This window comes from Erpetoichthys calabaricus, chromosome 8 (genome assembly GCF_900747795.2).
Source record: "Erpetoichthys calabaricus chromosome 8, fErpCal1.3, whole genome shotgun sequence".
NCBI lineage: Eukaryota > Metazoa > Chordata > Cladistia > Polypteriformes > Polypteridae > Erpetoichthys > Erpetoichthys calabaricus.
In genome coordinates, this window is record NC_041401.2 from 17,427,801 (window position 1) to 17,448,655 (window position 20,855).

At 41.4% G+C, this 20,855-nt stretch overlaps 1 protein-coding gene and 1 long non-coding RNA gene across 4 annotated transcripts in view; one reads left to right on the forward strand and one right to left on the reverse strand.

Annotated features, from left to right (window-relative positions):
- Nucleotides 1-20,855, forward strand: part of LOC127528937 (uncharacterized) — a 328,693-nt gene that overhangs the window by 249,060 nt on the left and 58,778 nt on the right. The gene's annotated exons all lie outside the window — the stretch shown is intronic.
- Nucleotides 1-20,855, reverse strand: part of rapgef4a (Rap guanine nucleotide exchange factor 4a) — a 348,015-nt gene that overhangs the window by 227,033 nt on the left and 100,127 nt on the right. The window contains exon 1 of one of the 3 annotated variants that reach the window (XM_028806288.2): nucleotides 3,493-3,777. The exons of the other annotated variants lie outside the window; for them this stretch is intronic. Coding sequence (XP_028662121.2) covers nucleotides 3,493-3,588 — 96 coding nt within the window. The 5' untranslated portion in view covers nucleotides 3,589-3,777. Of the gene's footprint in view, nucleotides 1-3,492; nucleotides 3,778-20,855 lie in introns of those variants that run through there. 3 annotated transcript variants of the gene reach the window in all.

The following is a 20,855-nucleotide window of genomic DNA, read 5'->3' on the forward strand; positions in this document are numbered from 1 at the left end:
GGGAATGTCAAGTCAAGTGTACTCACCGCTTGTTATCGTTATAGCAGTGCGCCGTTACTGGATGTCATAAAGTACTGTAGTTTGAGCGAAGCAATCGAGACCAGATACGGTTGCCACCCGTCCTTTAAAATACGGAATCGTCCCGTATTTGAGAATGAAATTGCGCGTCCCGTATAAGGGTTTTGTCCCGTATTTTTTTTTATCATTTTTTTTAAAGCAGCGTCTCATGCAAATCATCCCACACGCATTTTATGAAGATGCCTCCTTTCCTACCTTTGATTGGGTAATACGGGATGTGCCTCCCCCCCCCCCCAACCCCCCACCCCACCCCCCGCAGTATGCGTCCCTTATTTTTTTGTATTAAAAGTGGTAACCCTAAGACCAGATCATCTCAGACAAACACTCTGGCGACACGCCCTACTTACAATGTAAACCAAGTTCACTGACATCTAGCCTAGCAGTTGTTGGAATGCTTTTGGCAGACAAACTCCAGGTGCTCCCAGCTCCTAAAACAATGACAAGCAGAACACGCAGCTTGCCAGCAGCAGCTGCAGAAACCCAGCAGATGATCCGAGCACCTCTCGTTACCGTGCGTTCAGCCCTCACCACCCCTTCAGAACGCACAGAGCGACAAGCAGAACAGGCATCTTGGTAGAAGCAGCACAAAGCCAGTAGCTGATGTGTCCACTTCTGCTTAGATAGATAGATAGATAGATAGATAGATAGATAGATAGATAGATAGATAGATAGATAGATAGATAGATAGATAGATAGATACTTTATTAATCCCAGGGGGAAATTCACGCTTAGCGTGCGTTCAGCTCTTCCCCTTCACAAAGCGAGCGGGAGAGACGCGAAGTGGCAAAAGGACAGCTGCTGTACAAGCTTTTAATTGACTGACACAAAGCGCGATAAGCACAACACACAGCTGGTCAGCAGCAGCACTAAGACACCAGCTGAACTGATCGCATCTCTTTAGTGTGCGTTGAGACCGCCCCCCCCCCCCCCCCCCCCCCTACAGAACGCGAGCAACGATATAAGACCCGCGAGAAAGAGATTTAACCACACCCGGGGTAGGAAATAAAGGACAAATATGGTTTTTACAAAACTTTTAAAGTAAAGATGAAAATAATGCATATGTAACAATTCCCATGAAAATAACAATCTCTTTAAATTGTTTATCCGGTAAACCAAACCCGAGGGTGGGCGAGTGAAGCGAGCAAGTGGAGAAAACCCCTAGTAATAATAATAGTATTAATAAATCCGCGATGTAGCGGGCGCGATAGCTGAACGATAGCGAAAGCTATATTGTGTTATATATGAATGTGTGTGCAGTGTGTTATATTTGACTAAGTCAAATCAGATGAGTGGTTTCATAATGTGAATTATTTTAAACAGTCTCCAAATTGTGGCAATGAATAATCTGAAACTATGATTGGTGTCAATATTTAGGGCATCCCACTAGCCCTATGTTAGTTTTGAGGGTGCCAGTCATTACCATTTAATGGTAAAATAATTAAAAAATAAAAATGTGATAGCTGTCTCTTTGATGAAAAAAACAATTGAAAAAGCCCCAATTAATTATTATTTAATTAAAGTAATCCCCAAAACAAATGAGGATGTTACACTATGTGTACACTTTTTAACTTCTTAAAAAAAAATTGGAAAGTACTTATTTTACCACAATTGCAATAACAAACTTTAAAAAGAAAAACATTTGTCAATTATACTGTATATTATTCATAAAATTTTAGATAGATAGATAGATAGATAGATAGATAGATAGATAGATAGATAGATAGATAGATAGATAGATAGATAGATAGATAGGATAGGATACTTTATTAATCCCAAGAGGAAATTGACAAATATATTAATGTATTAATGTGAGAATTACCTCATATTATAAATTTATACTACAAAATAAATTAGATTTAACATGGCACGTTATGTAAATATGTAGTGCACTGTCAGTCAGTCAGTCATTGTAACGAACGGGGTCGCGGTGTAATGGCGCCTTTCCCAGCCATCATGGGGCGCAAGGCAGGAACAACCCCTGGACAGGGCGCCAGTCCACAGCAATACAAGTACAGTTGTGACTTTAAAAAACATGAATTATTGCTTGTGGTTCACTAGCCCCCCGGTCCTAAACGTCGTATTCTGCCCGTGGTTAAAACACAGAAATCCTTCCCATAACTGGAATTAACTTATTTTTGAGTTTTAAGAGATAACGTCAGCATAGCGTCCAAGATTAAGGACCCCTGTGGCTCCACTTACGTCACGAGTGTCTCCAGGCTTTTATTATACGAAAACAGCTTTGGATAAAACTTCAACAACATAAATTATTTTAGCCTTTTTTTAAACACGATATAAATGAATTTATATGGAAAGTAAAATCTCTAAATTATGGAGCACACATCAAAAGCAGCAGGATAACATATCCGGACGGAATGCCAGCCCCCTTCCCATTGCACTCGGCAATCGCGAACGCTCTACTTTATATTCTCAAATGTAAATAATCCAGTTCGGGACAGGAGCGTCTCCAAGTTTTGATGATACCATGGTCTTTAGCCCCCTTTTATGCCAAAAATCAGGGGATTGGCATAGTAGATCAAGAGTTAAGGCTCTCAAATCTCCCTAATACGCCACTCTTTCCGAGGCGCACGCGGAGGGAGCCTACAGCTACAGCATTGGGCACTGAGCCGGAGACTCATAGAATCACCGCTGGGTCCGCGCATGCGCACACCTCGAACCGCACACTGCCCGATTTGTAGCCTCCAGTCCTACAATGGACCCTGTGAGCAAATGAGCGCATTTAGAGATGTGCAAAGCAAACCAGAATGCTCCTACGAACAGCCACACATGGTAACTGGCACTCTGGGCGATGGATTTTAATAAGTATCGAACCGGGATTTCAGAGCTCCGTTATACTTTACATTACTGTAATTCTCTGCTTGCGCGAATGCTGTCAGAAGACGAGATCCGTTTCTCAAACAAACGGACGCGTTTACGAGTTCATATTACGCCAAAAGATGATCTGATACTGGAAATTTGTAGTGCAGAGATAAGGTTAATAAATCCGAGAAGAAATCGGCAATGAATACACTTATGATTACTATGTGATTACATAAGGTAAAGATAAATAATAGCTGAACCTGGCGTGCCCTTAACCTGATTCGCCGAGATAATGGATGTGAATTTGAAAAAAAAAAAAAGTCATGGTACAAAAGATACACACCAGACTTTGTTTTCAGTAATTGAATTAGTCAAAAAATGAACACGGTGCTTCGATTAATAAATAAACATGTATGCAGCTTTCACAAATAAATATAACTCATCAGTAACTATACGAACTCCGCTGTATCATGACACCACTGGCCGATTCCACAGGCTCGTCTGCATCATCAATAAAACTTTATAAACTGCAGAAACCGCGCGTGGACTAGTCCTAGCAAAACCCCACCAGCAGTAAGCCCTCCCCGGGCAACTTACTTTAGAAACCGGCGCCTTTCTAGTACCGCACGGGATGGCCAGACACCTGATAATCCGCAAGAGCATTGGGAGTGACGAAGAAATCCAAAGATGCATCAGCCGCTCCCTGCCTCTGCTGGCAGGAAAAGTGAGTTGAGAGAGCGAATCCAACAAGAAGGAGAATCTTAGGTAGAAAGGCGATCCTTTTTTTAGCCGCTCCAAAGGAAGTTTATGTTGGCAAAGCTGACTTTCAGGAAACCTGAACACGACTTTACACGAAAAAACGCATCAGCTCGACAAAAAGTGTCTCCTCTCAGGGGTCCCACTCCCTTCCTGTCAGAGTCAGAAGAGGATGGGAACTGAAGCTCTGCTATCTGGAGCGGCTGCTACAATCAGAGGAGGAGAAGGAGGAGGGATAAAACGGCACACCTTCAATCATGAGGCGCTTTTTCACAGAGAAATAATCGTCCTGCGAATCCATTCTATTGTTTTGTGCAGATTAGGTGCTGACAAGAGTATACAAACCTCCCACACTTCATAACCCAAAAACCAAAGAACCGCGAACCTCGACAAATGCAGGGGGCGAAATCGGCCCTGAACAGCGAAGTAGTGAAAGCAAAAAAACAGTGTCTTAAATGATGGACTGATAACGGTCTTTAATTTAGAGACCTTCCTGAGCGGCGGCAGAGGCGACTGTCTAACCTCATTCACAATATGACAAGTAGTCATATTAAACACGCAGTGAAAAGCTGGAAACTCGTATGGGAAATATAGTGAGTAAGGCAAATCGATAATCATGAAAGATAACACACACACACACACGTATATACATATATATTCATTGCATTCATAGTCTGAGTCCCGACCTGAATTGGTCAGACTACGAATGAAATGAATGTAATTACTCCAAACCTACAGGCTGTCAAACACGTGTCGTGTACTCTTTGCATTATTTGACAGTGAACCATGCAACATATTATATTATATTATATATTATATATATATTTTTTTTTTTTCATGGCATTCGTAGTCTGAATCACAATCTGATTGTATGGGTGGTTACCTACCAGGTAACGTTTGTGGTTGGTCAGCAAGTCGGCTAACATCCGCCACGGTGCCCTCTTTCAGTCGCGAGAGGCAGATCATAGAATGGTTGAAATAGTTTTACTGTCAAATAATGCAAAGAGTACGCGACACGTGTTTCGCCCTAATTCTGGGCTCATCAGGCGTACACACTCACTGCATCCCCTCTCGGTGAATCGAACCTCGGATGTCAGCGCCAGAGGTGAAGCCCCTAACGCTGCGCTACGGCATGTGGTTCATTCATTTGACAGCATGTAGAGCGGGGTAATTACATTCATGGCATTCGTAATCTGAATCACAATCTGATTGTATATGTGGTTACCTACCAGGTAACGCTTGTGGTTGGTCAGCAAGTCAGCTAACATCCGCTACGGTGCCCTATCATACAATCAGACTGTGATTCAGATTCATATGTATATATATGAAGGGAAGTATAAAACAGGCAGATATGAAACACTCTGTATGTACACACACAGACAATATACTGTATAAAAGATAGCAATCGAAGGTACTATAAGGCATATATATGGACGACATAAAATTAGACAGATTTGAAATGTACGGTATAAGTACAGTGGGCACTGTAGCCTTGCAGTAAGGAGACCTGGGTTTGCTTACCTGCGTGGAGTTTGCATGTTCTCCCCGTGTCTGCATAGGTTTCCTCCCACAGTCCAAAGAGATGCAGGTTAGGTGCATTGGTGATCCTAAATTGCCCCTAGTGTGTGCTTTGTGTGTGTGTGTGTGTGTGTGTGCGCCCTGCGGGGTTTGTTCCTGCCTTGAACCCTGTGTTGGCTGGGACTGGCTCCAGCAGACCCCTGTCACCCTGTAGTTAGGATATAGCGGGTTGGACAATGACTGACAATAAGTGCGATCGATAGATATAAAAGCCATATATTATGTATAAAGGTACTACATAATAGACAAAAATATTGTATATGAAAGACACTATATAACAGTTTTAAAATGTAAACGAAATACACTGTGTAAAATACTCGAGAGATACAAAGGACTGTATAACATGAATATGAAAGGCACTATACAGTATATCTCTGTGGTAAAATGTGTTACGGGTCTGTGGCGGTTCAGGTTTTAAAGTAAAAATATTGCGGCTTAGGCTCCTCGGGTGTATAATAGGCACGTGCTGGCAACAAAGCTGTGCAGCTCCTCAACGGTTAATGAGGACTTTGTCTAATTGCGTTTGCCTGCGAAGGCTCCATCATTTTAGTCAGTTTCTTCAATGATGTTTTGTGGGTCATTTGGAGTACCTGGGAATAAAGGGGTCTGAGTTATAGATTGAGAAAGAACAAAAGCAATAGAAACCAAGGGAAAGAGAGTTCTAGGATCAGGTGGTCGGACCAATGCCTTGATGTGGAGGCAGTGCAGTTGGACAAGCGAGAACAGGGCTCTCCCTGGGGAGATCAACAATGCTGAGCAGTCAGAGCATGCGAGATTGTGGGATCCAAGGGATCACGCGGACGCTGATGAAAGGATGGAAGGACAGATCTAGGAGTCAATAAAAGGTTGATTGCAATTCCACAAAGTCTCAGTCCTGCTTAGTTGAATTGTGTGAATGAAGAGGGTGAGACCATGGATGGAGGAGTGAGGGCATAGAGTGAAGATAATTCTGTATGTGGTTTTATTAAACTATTGATGGAAGGATTATTTATTGATTTTTTTTACTGTATATTCACCACTTCCCTGGCTTTACGGATTATTTATTGTACTACACTATTTATTAGACACTGCTTTTATTGTGTGTAATAAAATGCACAGAGCACCTTGCACCAGTCTTGTTTGTATGAGTGTTCATTGCACTAGTTCATCTTGGTTCATGAATGGCATCACTAATGGCATCACTTCCTCTACTTGCATTTAAAGACCGCCATTTTAAGGCAGTAAGTCGGTGTTGTGACTATATTGTCACACACGTGTGTTTAGGAGACAGCCAACAAGCCCAAGGGTGACTGATGGCATTAACATATCTCTCTCCCTACCAATAGAACCAATGAAGGAAAACAATAACTCACCGCTTCCCGAGTCCGACGCGGACTCGATGATGTCACTTCCGGCGCCGACATGACAATGTCTCTTCTGTCATTATACAGGGCTACTCCCCAAACCTTTGTGAAGTTGTCACAAGTTTTCTTTACTTTATATTATATTATATATATATAAATAATATATATATATATACACAGTGGAACCTCGGTTTGCGAGTAACTTGGTGTACGAGTGTTTTGCAAGACAAGTAAAAATTTTTAATAAATTTTGACTTGATAAACGAGCGAGGTATTGCAGTACGAGTAGTATGTATACTCTTTGTTTGCTGAGCATCATGTAATCACAACTGAGCTGATGGTTCTTCTCTCTCTCGCTGCGGGTTGTGGGTAATCGTCTCCTATTTTCCATCTGAGTCAGCGTGCCTCACTCATAGTAAACAACCTTACGAGCGTATACTGTTTACTACAGCATTAGCATTGTGACTGTGTGCTCGCTCGCGCATGCTTGTGTGTGTATGTGTGTGTGGTCACACGCACACTCGTGTGTGTGTGTGTGTGTGTGTGCGCTGTGACGTGCGAATCCCCATCTTGCACACTAAAACACAAAGCTGAGTCTCAGTACTTTAGCAACACCAGCTTTATTCAGCTTGAAACAGACACAGCAGTCAGGCAGGGCCCTGCGCATTTATAATGTTCCTTGTTCCTTGTATCACCCATTGACGGCAGGCGCTTATAGCATGTCCACGATCTTTTCGGATTCGCTTTTACGGCGAACTGCTACAGCGCTGGGAGACTGCGATTGCTTTGGGATGCTCTTCCGCGTGTCGTCCCGTTGGGTGGAATCCCACAAGAGTTTAGAAACTCACTCACACCAGCCATGATTCTTTTCAAAGGTAAAGTGCAGGTTCATTTGTTTTATGTATTTTTACTTTATGTTTTGTATTAATCATTTTTATATGAATAGTTTTGGGTTGTGGAACAAATTATCTGAGTTTCCATTATTTCTTATGGGGAAATTCACTTTGATATACGAGTGCTTTGGACTACGAGCACGTTTCCACAACGAATTATGCTTGCAAACTGAGGTTTCACTGTTTATATATATATATATATATATATATATATATATATACTAGCCATGTGCGCACAACTACGTTGCGCGTGTTAAAGTTGTCTGTGAAGGGCTCGCGGCTGCCAGTCGTGAACTGGGCCCTTCGTTGCACAGCATTCTGATTTTTTATAAGGGAAACAAAATTACAAAACAAAACCCTTGGACATTGATTCGATAAGAACGGCCTACTCGGAATCACTGTCCGAACAGTAATTATGTGGTGGTGGAGGAGCATTTCTACTTCTCTCCATTCACAGTCCGTCTCATTTTCACAACGGTGTCATTTCCTCTCACGATCTCTTCTCCACCTTTCTCCAATCTCGCAGGTTGCTTTGTGGCAATCCAAAGAGTAAGGAAGAACCAATGCTTCTTTCTTGAACTCCAAACGCCGACTGATGGAAAAATCACAGAAGTGTGTCCGACTTATATACTCTGACTGCCGACTCCAAGAAGTGGGTGAACATTCGATTTGGACGAAGTGCTGCCAACGACGGTCGATAGAAACACAAAAAACCACAGTCTCGACAACAAAGCAGGTGTCGACGCCAGATCTAAACACAAAGAGTGGTATAGACAGTGTTTGTAAAGAAAAGTAACAACCAAGGCAGTGTCAGGGGAACATGAATTCACGGACAAACAAAGATCAAGATCCAAATGAAGATTATATAAAAAGATTAGTTAATTTAAAGCACAACAATTTGTTTAGTTTGAATGTCTGTGTTTTGAGGTGTGACTGGAGTACTACAGTCTTCAGTAGTATAAGCCTGGAGGAGATTCTTAATGCAATGCCTATGTTTTAGCTGTCTCTCTACAGCCATCAAGTGCTTCTTCTTCTAATTAATTCACGGACAAACAAAGATCAAGATCCAAATGATGATTTTATATATATATATATATATATATATATACATATATAGTGGGTATATAGTGGGGTTCAATGCAATCTCTAAAATCCAAGTGAAAGATATCATAGCTACAGTTCAGAAGAATTTAAAAAAATAAAAAACAAGAAATACTGAGATGAATAAAGGATCACCCCTCTCCTAAACTCAATCAGGTGTAAGTGCCCACCATTTCCATTGTAGACCATGGTTACTGGCTGTAACACGAATGTAAGTTTAATGTCACTGTGCTCTGTACAAGAAATTATTTTATAAATTCATTCACATGTGCACGTTAAAGTTAGTACAAAGGGGCTCAGCATTTAGAATTGCCGAGTCAAGCACAGGACAAGATAGACGAAGACAGCTGGAGGAATGTATAGTCAGCCTAAAGACAGAATAGTATACATCTGTCCTCTGTCAGCACAAAATCTTTCCTTGTTTGGAAATGGACTATTTGCTGACGTGGGGACCTGCACGTGGAGGAAGCAGTATATAAGGCTTGGACTGCTGCCAGATATTTTGAAGCCAATGGACGAACAAATGGGTGATAGCGTCATTCGTCCTGAAAAGCTTTTCAGCGCAGCGGACGAAAAATGGCAGCCTCTATAGATCAAGACCCCACGTTGATAATATTGTTGTGTTATTATGGCTTCCCGTCTGTAATACCGCGTAAATCATCAGTAAAGAAATCTAAGTTAATTTTTCTCTTATGTGATTTTCGCGTAAATCATCAGTAAAGAAATCTAAGTTAATTTTTCTCTTATGTGATTTTTACCGCCGTATCACTGTGGGAGGGATATCGCCTTTTACATAATATCTATATAGTTTCTGGTTACTTAAAACGCTGCAATTTAAAAGAACTTATTCCAACTAGGGAGCAATTGCCCTAAAGGAAACACTGGCTTCCACCTCTGACCAATTGTAATCAGTGTAATTAGTGAAGCTGTTCCTGGAGCATTCATTCCCTTGCTTGGTTGTTGTTGACAGCAAACAACTGATTTTGGGTGGCAAGTCACTTTGAAAAGATCTCAGGTATGAGTTGTGGACAGACATAAGGCAGGAGATGGAGACAACAAAAATCTCAAAGACTTTATCAATCCCAAGGAGCTCAGTAAAGCCCATAATAAAGAAGTGGCAAGTGTTTGGTACTACTAGGAAACTCCCTGGATCCGGCTATCCCTCCAAACTGGATGGAAGAGCAAGGAGGAAACTGGTTAAGAGAGGCTACCAAGAGGCCAATGGCCACTTTGAAGGAGTTACAGGATTTTATAGCAAAGAGTGGTCATTGTGTGCATGTGACAACAATTTCACAAGCGCTCCACAGTTGTGGCTTGTTCGGGAGGGTCGCAAGGAAGACGCCACTTCTCAAGAAAGGACACATTAAGGCTCGTTTGAGCTTTGCCAAAATGCACCATGAAGATTCTGATGCCAAGTGGAAAAAGGTCTTATGGTCAGATGAGACCAAAAATCAAATTGTTTGGCCTCAATACCAAACAGTACACCAATGCAGCTCACCATCCACAACATACCATACCTACAGTAAAGCATGGAGGTGGCAGCATCCTGTCGTGGGGGTGTTTCTCGGCCGCAGGGCCTGGGGCTCTGGTTAGGGTAGAAGAAAAAATGGATGGGCAAAATACCGTCAAATTCTTGAGGAAAACCTGCTACCCTCTGCTCAGAAAGTTAAAGATGGCCAGAATGTTCACCTTTCAACACGACAACAACCCGAAGCACACAGCAAAATTGACCACACAGTGGCTGAAGGTAAAAAAAGTGAATGTCCTCGTGTGGCCCAGTCAGAGCCCAGACATAAATCCCATTGAAAATATGTGGAAAGATTTGAAGATAGCAATCCACCAACACTCACCATCCAATTTGACTGAACTTGAATAGTTAAACTGTAAAGAAGATTGGGCAAACATTGAGTGGGCTCAATCTAGATGTGCAAAGCTGATAGAGAAGTATTCCAACAGACTCACGGCTGTCATTAAAGCAAAAGGTGGGTCAACAAAATGACATTGGGGGGTGATCCTTTATTAATCTCAGTAGTTTTTATAATTCTTCTGAACTGTAGCTGTGATATCTTTCACTTGGATGTTATAGGTTGCACTGAATAAGTAAAGCTGGGAAGAAATATTTTTTGTGTGTGTTTTCATTTAAGGCTGTAAAGCAGAAAAATGGGAATATTTCAAAAGGGGAGATTCTTTTCTATACCCACTATAGTTTGTAATGCTACTTGTGCCCATACGTCACTTTTTATTTTCCATAGCTCCGCCATCCTTCTTAAGTTAACAGGGACGGTGTAATGGCACTCAATGCTGATGATCCAAACAGTCTAAAACATAGGCTACTAGAACTTGTACATATCCACTTCAGGCACTGGTTAAAACAAATATATACAGTACCTATAGTCCAGATGAAATGCATATATGAATGTAAATATGTAAATCAGCTTACAGTTAGGTCCATAAATATTTGGACAGAGACAACTTTTTTCTAATTTTGGTTCTGTACGTTACCACAATGAATTTTAAATGAAACAACTCCGATGCAGTTGAAGTGCAGACTTTCAGCTTTAATTCAGTGGGGTGAACAAAACGATTGCATAAAAATGTGAGGCAACTAAAGCATTTTTTGAACACAATCCCTTCATTTCAGGGGCTCAAAAGTAATTGGACAAGTTAAATAACTGGAAATAAAATGTTCATTTCTAATACTTGGTTGAAAGCCCTTTGCTGGCAATGACAGCCTGAAGTCTTGAACTCCTTGACATCACCAGATGTTGGGTTTCCTCCTTTTTAATGCTCTGCCAGGCCTTTACTGCAGCGGCTTTCAGTTGCTGTTTGTTTGTGGGCCTTTCTGTCTGAAGTTTAGTCTTCAACAAGTGAAATGCCTGCTCAGTTGGGTTAAGATCAGGTGACTGACTTGGCCATTCAAGGATTTTCCACTTCTTTGCTTTAATAAACTCCTGGGTTGCTTTGGCTGTATGTTTTGGGTCATTGTCCATCTGTATCATGAAACGCCGCCCAATCAATTTGACTGCTGTATTTAGCTGGATTTGAGCAGACATTATGTCTCTGAACACCTCAGAATTCATTCGACTGCTTCTGTCCTGTGTCACATCATCAATAAACACTAGTGTCCCAGTGCCACTGGCAGCCATGCACGCCCAAGCCATCACACTGCCTCCACCGTGTTTTACAGATGATGTGGTATGCTTTGGATAATGAGCTGTTCCACGCCTTCTCCATACTTTTTTCTTGCCATCATTCTGGTAGAGGTTGATCTTGGTTTCATCTGTCCAAAGAATGTTTTTCCAGAACTGTGCTGGCTTTTTTAGATGTTCTTTAGCAAAGTCCAATCTAGCCTTTCTATTCTTGAGGCTTATGAGTGGCTTGCACCTTGCAGTGCACCCTCTGTATTTACTTTCATGCAGTCTTCTCTTTTTGGTAGACTTGAATATCAATACGCCTACCCCCTGGAGAGTGTTGTTCACTTGGTTGGCTGTTGTGAAGGGGTTTCTCTTCACCATGGAAATGATTCTGCGATCATCCACCACTGTTGTTTTCCGTGGACGTCCAGGTCTTTTTGCGTTGCTGAGTTCACCAGTGCTTGCTTTCTTTCTCAGGATGTACCAAACTGTAGATTTTGCCACTCGTAATATTGGAGCAATTTCTCGGATGGGTTTTTTCTGTTTTCGCAGCTTAAGGATGGCTTCTTTCACCTGCATGGAGAGCTCCTTTGACCGCATGTTGTCTGTTCACAGCAAAATCTTCCACATGCAAGCACCACACCTCAAATCAACTCCAGGCCTTTTATCTGCTTAATTGATAATGACGTAACGACGGACTTGACCACACCTGCCCATGAAATAGCCTTTGAGTCAATTGTCCAATTACTTTTGAGCCCCTGAAATGAAGGGATTGTGTTCAAAAAATGCTTTAGTTGCCTCACATTTTTATGCAATCGTTTTGTTCACCCCACTGAATTAAAGCTGAAAGTCTGCACTTCAACTGCATCTGAGTTGTTTCATTTCAAATTCATTGTGGTCATGTACAGAACCAAAATTAGAAAAAAGTTGTCTCTGTCCAAATATTTATGGACCTAAATAAATAGGTTTAAATGTAACATTTAAACTACTAAATTTTACAAATGTAGAACAATATCAAAAGTAAAAATTTCAATAATCCTAAATTTATTATACTGATATGTCAAATAAAGAGTCATATGATTGACTGGGTGGCTGAGGTAGGGTTTTTTTTTGGGGGGGGGGGGGGGTAGCATTTACAGTTTTGCCTTGGACAGCAAAAATACTAGAGGCTGACCCTGTAAGGACACACACATTAAAGTCACTGTAATGGAGTTCATGATGTGCTCTGTGATAGAAGAGCACAGTGACCAGAGTTGGTATAGTTTCCAAAGACTTGGCACTAAAATAGTATTCAGAATGAACTGAATTATTAATCAGCCTTTATAAATTGCACTGAATAATCCATCCATCCATTATTTAATCTGCTATATCCTAACTACAGGGTCACGGGGGTCTGCTGGAGCCAATCCCAGCCAACACAGGGTGCAAGGCAGGAAACAAACCCCGGGCAGGATGCCAGCCCACCACAGGGCACACACACCAAGCACAATTTGGAATCGCCAATGCACCTAACCTGCATGTCTTTGGACTGTGGGAGGAAACCCACGCAGACACGGGGAGAACATGCAAACTCCACGCAGGGAGGCCCCGGGAAGCGAACCCGGGTCTCCTAACTGCGAGGCAGGAGTGCTACCCACTGCGCCACCATGCCGCCCGTACTGAATAATGAGCAGAAATAAAAAAAAAAAAAAAAACACACAATTAGCCTCAATCTGAATATATCTAAAAATTTTAGAAATCACATCAGAATTACAGATAATGACTTTCACATTCTGCCCCATCCTTCTATTTTCTAATCTGGGTTGCGGGTTGTTGGTGATTACCCCAGCAGACCTGGGAGTGAGGTAGAAAACACTCTGGGCGGGCACCAGTCCAGTTCAAAGAGTTACCAGCCCTCCTAACACACAAACATTTTGGGATGTGGGACGACAACGCCATGCAGACATGGCTCAGTTATGGTGCTCCTCCACTTCATACTCTTGTAACATATTAAATTTACAGCCCTCCTTCCTTCAACCTTCAGACAAATAAATTTAGGATATTGCGGCATTGTTAATGATGTCTTTTTGAAGCAGTGGAGAGATGACATTTGCTTTCTTGAAATGTCAATGTTCAACTTCCTTAATGAAATAAAAAAAGAGAAGAAAACAGGACATCCTGCAGGATACGAGCGTTCAAAGCCTTTAGCAACACTGAGTGACCGATCAGTACAAATGTTGGGGAGGAAACCCTTTAAAACATAACCAAAATACACTCCGGAATGGGACAGAGCATACACCCGGTCACTTTTACATAATTTAATTTAATGGACTGAAGGAGTTTTGAAGTAAAAAAAAAAAATGAAACATGAAAGGGATTTAAATAATTCAAGTCCTGTCAGGAATATTTAAAGTAGAAAGAGATGTCCCAGATCCATCACTGAGGTCCGGATTAGCAACATCACTGACCTTGTGTGTTTAATTTGTTGTAATAAATGGTTAGTGAATCTCACAATGAACTGTACATGGTGTCATGGTGTTAAAAGTTGAACGATTAAATTGAATCACAATGGATTTCATTTGGCTTTTTAAATTTCAAGAGACTGCGGTGGGCTGGCGCCCTACCCAGGGTTTGTTTCCTGCCTTGTGCCCGGTGTTGGCTGGGATTGGCTCCAGCAGACTCCCGTGACCCTGTGTTCGGATTCAGCGGGTTGGAAAATGGATGGATGGATGGATGGATGGATGGATGAATTTCAAGAGAAACAGATTTCTGCAAAGTGGTCTAAATGAATTAATTACAAATATAAAACATAAAATAATTGATAACGTAAGTTTTCACCTCCTTCAAGTTAGCACTAGCGGCAGTAATGGCAGTCTATGTGCACAGGTCTCTCTCGGTCTCACTATCAGCTTTGCACAACGAGGCAAGACACTTGCATACAATGTGAAGAGCACTGACTGCAATAGCCATGTCTGTCTGTTTGTCTGAAGCAAATTTGTTGAAACATGGCACACTTAATCATAAAGTAAATTTGTCGAGACAGTTCAGTTTTCATTGAGTTATCTTGAATACAGGAAACTGTAAATTTTTTAAAATTGCAAAATCTCAATATTTCAATACTTCAAAATGGATAAGCATTCTCTGCCTCATATTGGTCTAACTTTCATACAGTCATATGAAAAAGTTTGGGAACCCCTCTCAGCCTGCATAATAATTGACTCTCCTTTCAACAAATAACATAACAGTGGTATGTCTTTCATTTCCTAGGAACATCTGAGTACTGCTGCGGTGGGTTGGCACCCTGCCCGGGATTGGTTCCTGCCTTGTGCCCTGTGTTGGCTGGGATTGGCTCCAGCAGACCCCCGTGACCCTGTGTTCGGATTCAGCAGGTTGGAAAATGGATGGATGGATGGATCTGAGGACTGCGGTGTTTTCCGAAGAAAGATGTTTAGTGAAGCAGTATTTATTTGTATGAAATCAAATGTGAAAAACTGGCTGTGCACAAATGTGGGTCCCCTTGTCATTTTGCTCATTTGAATGCCTGTCACTGCTCAATGCTGATTACTTACAACACCAAATTGGTTGGATGAGCTCATTAAGCCTTGAACTTCATAGACAGGTGTGTCCCATCATGAGATATAAAGGTATTTAAGGTGGTCAATTGCAAGTTGTGCTTCCTTCCCTTTGACTCTCCTCTGAAGAGTGACAGCATGGGATCCTCAAAGCAACTCTCCAAAGATCTGAAAACAAAGATTGTTGAGTCTCCTGGTTTAGGGGAAGGCTACAAAAAGCCATCTCAGAGGTTTAAACTGTCAGTTTCTGTAACTGTAAGGAATGGAATCAGGAAATGGAAGGCCACATGCACAGTTGCTGTTAAACCCAGCAGATCTGGCAGGTCAAGAAAAATACAGGAGCGGCATATGAACAGGATTGTGAGAATGGTTACAGACAACCCACAGATCACCTCCAAAGACCTGCAAGAACATCTGGCTGCAGATGGTGTATCTGTACATCGTTCTACAATTCAGCGCAATTTGCACAAAGAACATCTGTATGGCAGGGTGATGAGAAAGAAGCCCTTTCTGCACTCACACCACAAACAGAGTCGCTTGCTGTATGCCAATGCTCATTTAGACAAGCCAGATTCATTTTGGAACAAAGTGCTTTGGACTGATGAGACAAAAAGTGAGTTATTTGGTCAGAACAAAAAGTGCTTTGCATGGCGGAAGAAGAACACCGCATTCCAAGAAAAACACCTGCTACCTACTGTCACATTTGGTGGAGGTTCCATCATGCTGAGGGGCTGTGTGGCTAGTTCAGGGACTGGGGCCCTTGTTTAAGTCGAGGGTCAGATGAATTCAACCCAATATCAACAAATTCTTCAGGACAATCTTCAAGCATCAGTCACAAAGTTGAAGTTACGCAGGGGTTGGATATTCCAACAAGACAATGAGCCAAAACACAGTTGGAAATCTACAAAGGCATTCATGTAGAGGGAGAAGTACAATGTTCTGGAATGGCCGTCACAGTCCCCTGACTTGAATATCATCGACAATCTATGGGATGATTTGAAGCAGGCTGTCCATGCTCAGCAGCCATCACATTTAACCGAACTGGAGAGATTTTATATGAAGAATGGTCAGAAATACCTCCATCCAGAATCCAGACACTCATCACAGGCTATAGGAGGCGTCTAGAGGCTGTTAGATTTACAAAAGGAGGTTCAACTAAGTATTGATGTCATATCTCTGTTGGGGTGCCCACATTTATGCACCTGTCTAATTTTGTTATGATGCATATTGCATATTTTCTGTTAATCCAATAAACTTAATGTCACTGCTGAAATACTACTGTTTCCATAAGGCATGTCAGATATTAAAAGGAAGTTGCTACTTTGAAAGCTCAGCCAATGATAAACAAAAATCCAAATAATTAAGAGGGGTTCCCAAACTTTTTCATTTGACTGTATTTACCTTGAGAGCAGATACTTTTGTTATACTCGTTTGTCAGCTGTTCCTGACACCAAAGCAGCAAAACACCAGTAGCCATGCTCTCTGAAGGCCTTAGGGCAGGACATGGAATGGGGTGGGGTTAGATGTGGGGCGGGGCCAAATGACTGATGATTACCATATAAGGAAGCCACAAAGTCAGTTGTGGATTTATATAATCCATTCACTGATAATGACATTCTTTATTTATTCAATTTTGTAGTAATTACATTGTTTATTTATTTGTCACTGCCCCCTACCGTCCCAGAATGCAGTGGCAGGTCTCGTCATATGCTAACAATCTGGCTTGCACCTCCGCTCCATGACGTACTCATCTCTGTGGCTGCCCAATTATGCTACTCCTTGAAATCGGGGAGAATAAATGACATGATGTTCTTGTCCATAAAAGTAAAATATAATAGGCAATTAAACTTATGTAGAAAAGTATGAAAAATGTCTGGGTGACACTTTTAGCTACCATGACTAAAATTGCCCTCAGTATTTCTGTTAAAACAACCTCTGCCTTATGTAGCTGCCTTATCTGAAGATTATAATGATTCAATATTTCTCTGGCACTATAATTTAGTGGAAAAGCACCACAATGATCTACTGTCTATCATGTTCGGATACAGCCAATAATTTAGCTTGAGACGTCAGCCCAGATTTTAAATCTCATCAGGTGTTACTTTAAAAAATTTTATGTTGAAGAAATTTAAACTCCAAATAGCCTGCAGGCCTTCCAAATGCGACAAAAAACACTGGAATCTCGTTATAACTTCAGTAGGAATCTACTGTGTATGAAAGCAATTTCCATCCATCCATCCATTATCCAACCCGCTATATCCTAACTACATGGTCACGGGGGTCTGCTGGAGCCAATCCCAGCCAACACAGGGCACAAGGCAGGAAACAAACCCCGGGCAGGATGCCAGCCCACCACAGGGCACACACACACACACCAGGGACAATTTAGAATCGCCAATGCACCAAACCTGCATGTCTTTGAACTGTGGGAGGAAACCGGAGCGCCCGGAGGAAACCCACGCAGACACGGGGAGAACATGCAAACTCCACGCAGGGAGGACCCAGGAAGCGAACACGGGTCTCCTAACTGGGAGGCAACAGCGCTACCCACTGCACCACCCTGCCTCCCCGAAAGCAATTTCAGCCACATAATATTGTACAATGCTATTAAAAAGCATATTTTACAAACACTACCAATATACTGTCACACATGTGCGCATGGGAGGCAGCTAAAGGGCTTCAGTAAGGGCAATTCTGAATCAGACCGGGTTGTGGCAGAGTGCACTGACTCTTTTTCTCGCTTTCCTGCAGACCATTCACAGGAGATACCACCTGGCCCTGTTGATGTCACTTCCGGGTCCGAGCCTATGGAAGAAGACCTGGCCGGCTCCGGCCCCTGTGATGTCACATCCGGACTCGAGCCTGTGGCTGAAGACCCTTATGAGCCATACCCCTCTGACCTCACTTCCTGTCTCCCCCTTTAAAAGCCTCCACCTCTCCACTCCAGATTTGAAAAAAGTGATTTCAGCACCCAAAATACAGAAATAAAGGAGATGCTTTATAAAAACACCAGGTATTCTGCTGTGATTGGGTTCAGTTTAACTGAAGTGGAAAAAGGCTTGCGGAAGGCCAAAACAAACAGTGCAGTGGGACCAGACGGCATATCAGGCCGGCTCTTAAAGTCTTGCTCTAAGCAGCTCTCCCCAGTTTTTCATTTGCTTTTTAACTGGTCTCTGACCTGTGGTATTGTACCAAATCTGTGGAAACAATCAATCATCACCCCTGTATCTAAGGTTTCTAGGCCAAGCTGTTTAAATGATTACAGACCAGTGGCACTTACATCTATTCCAATTAAATGCTTTGAACACTTGGTGAAAAACATTTTAATGACAGAGACAAAGTCTTTTCAAGACAACAATCAATTTGCTTATTGTGCAAACAGAAGTGTGGAAGATGCTCTGCTTGTTATCTTACATCAAATCTATACCTTTCTTGATCAGCCTGGTTCATATGTCAGAGCACTATTTTTGGATTTTTCTTCAGCGTTCAATACTATACAGCCTCATATACTGATTGGGAAATTAAACAGTATGAATGTAAACCCATTTATCACACTATGGATTCAGAACTTTCTTTTAAATCGTTCACAGACAGTTAAAGTTCAGGACACTTTTTCAAAAGCTCTTCATTCAAACACAGGAAGTCCACAAGGGTGTGTCTTATCACCATTACTGTTTACTCTGTACACAAGTGACCTGAGACAGAACAATGACCACTGCTCCATTATTAAGTATGCGGATGACACCATGATCATAGGATGCATATCTGGGGAGGATGAAAGCCACTATCTAAATCAAGTGGACTGTATGGTAATCTGGTGCAATAAAAACTCTCTCAGTCTGAATGTAACAAAGACCAAAGAAATGATATTTGATTTTAAGAGACAGAAATCTGTATGTTCACCTATTGTAGTTCTGGGAGAGGAGGTAGAAATAGTGAATGAATATAAATACTTAGGAACTTACTTAGATAACAATCTTAACTGGAATACAAATACAAAAAAATTATTTTCTAAGTGCAACCAGCGCTTATTTCTCCTCCATAAACTCAAACTATTTAAAGTAGACAAGGACCTCATGTTGTCCTTCTATCGTAGTATGATCCAGTCCATGATCACTTTCAGTTTCATTGCCTGGTTTAATAGTCTGACAAACCAAAACTCAAAAAAGCTCCAGCAGATTACGAAGTATGCAGCTAAAGTTATTGGGGCTGATGTAGATGATTTGACTAGTGTGTGTCAGAGGGCAATGCTAAAGAAACTGGAAATCATCTCAACTGATGACAGACATCCATTACATGTAGAACTAAACTTCAGTAAATCAGGAAGGATAGTTGCTTTGAAAACCCACACAAATCGCTCCAGAAACTCCTTTCTTCCTAGTGCCATACGACTTTTCAATAAGAAATATCGGAGATAATGTTTAAGGTTTTGATATATATCCTGTTACCTTTTTTTTTTTGGTATAGATATGTTTTATCTAACTGCCTTACCTTAACCTTTCTTATTTCTATTTGTATGTTTTATTTCATTCTGTCTGTTACTTGTTATTAGATGCAACTGAGAAGGCAAATTTCATGTTTTCCTGTGTAAACATGACTAAATAAAGAAACCTAACCTAACCTAACCTTTCCCCTACTCCCTCAGTTCTGTTTTGGACTCACCAGTGCTATCTTTTGTTTGCAATTTTGCAGCCAGGAAACCAATTATACGGGTGGCTGCCCCAAACCTTGCTAAGACTTGCGGTCAAGTTTGTGACTATACATAATTACATTCAATTATTAGTTATTTTTAAATATAACTCACTGTTCCAAAAATGCATAAAAAAAAACTGTGATTAAAAAAAACTCTCTTACAAAGTGGCTACAAGCTATAAAAACGTTCCAAATTTCAAACCAGTTTGTGAATGCAACTGAATATTACACTATGCAGACATTGTCTTTTTTCCCCAAAGACCCATATGAGGATCCATAAACTTGGTCTCCAAGCATTCCAGTCACTAATATCTTCCATTTTCACATTTTTCTTTTATTTATAACTTAAGCCTGTCTTTAAAGTGTGTAATGTTTAAATGTATTCCACTAGCACATCTCACCTTCTTTATACTTTCTCACTCTCTTATCAAATCAAAATCAAATAAAATTTTACACATACAAAATTAGGCTAGGAATCTGCACTGGCAATCGGAAGGTTGCCGGTTCGAATGCCAAAAGGGATTCTGCTCTGTTGGGCCCTTGAGCAAAGCCCTTAACCTGCAATTGCTAAGTGCTTTGAGTAGTGAGAAAAGTGCTATATAAATGCAAAGAATTATTAATGCGATCTTTAATATAGTTTTTGTGAGACTTTCCAATTTTCGTACTTCCATTATCTCTAACCTGCTCTGTGTGTGTATCGCGCCAACGTTTTTGAATTCTTTATGACGTTCTACTTTGTAATCTACTCTTTGTCTTTTATTTCCGCCCCGGCGTACTTAAATCTCTTGGCACAAAGTCTTGTCTCGCGGGACGTGAAAGTGTCTCGAATCCCATAAAATTCCAAAAGGGTCTCTGCTCTGTTGGGCCCTTGAGCAAGGCACTTAACCTGCAATTGCTACGCGCTTTGAGTAG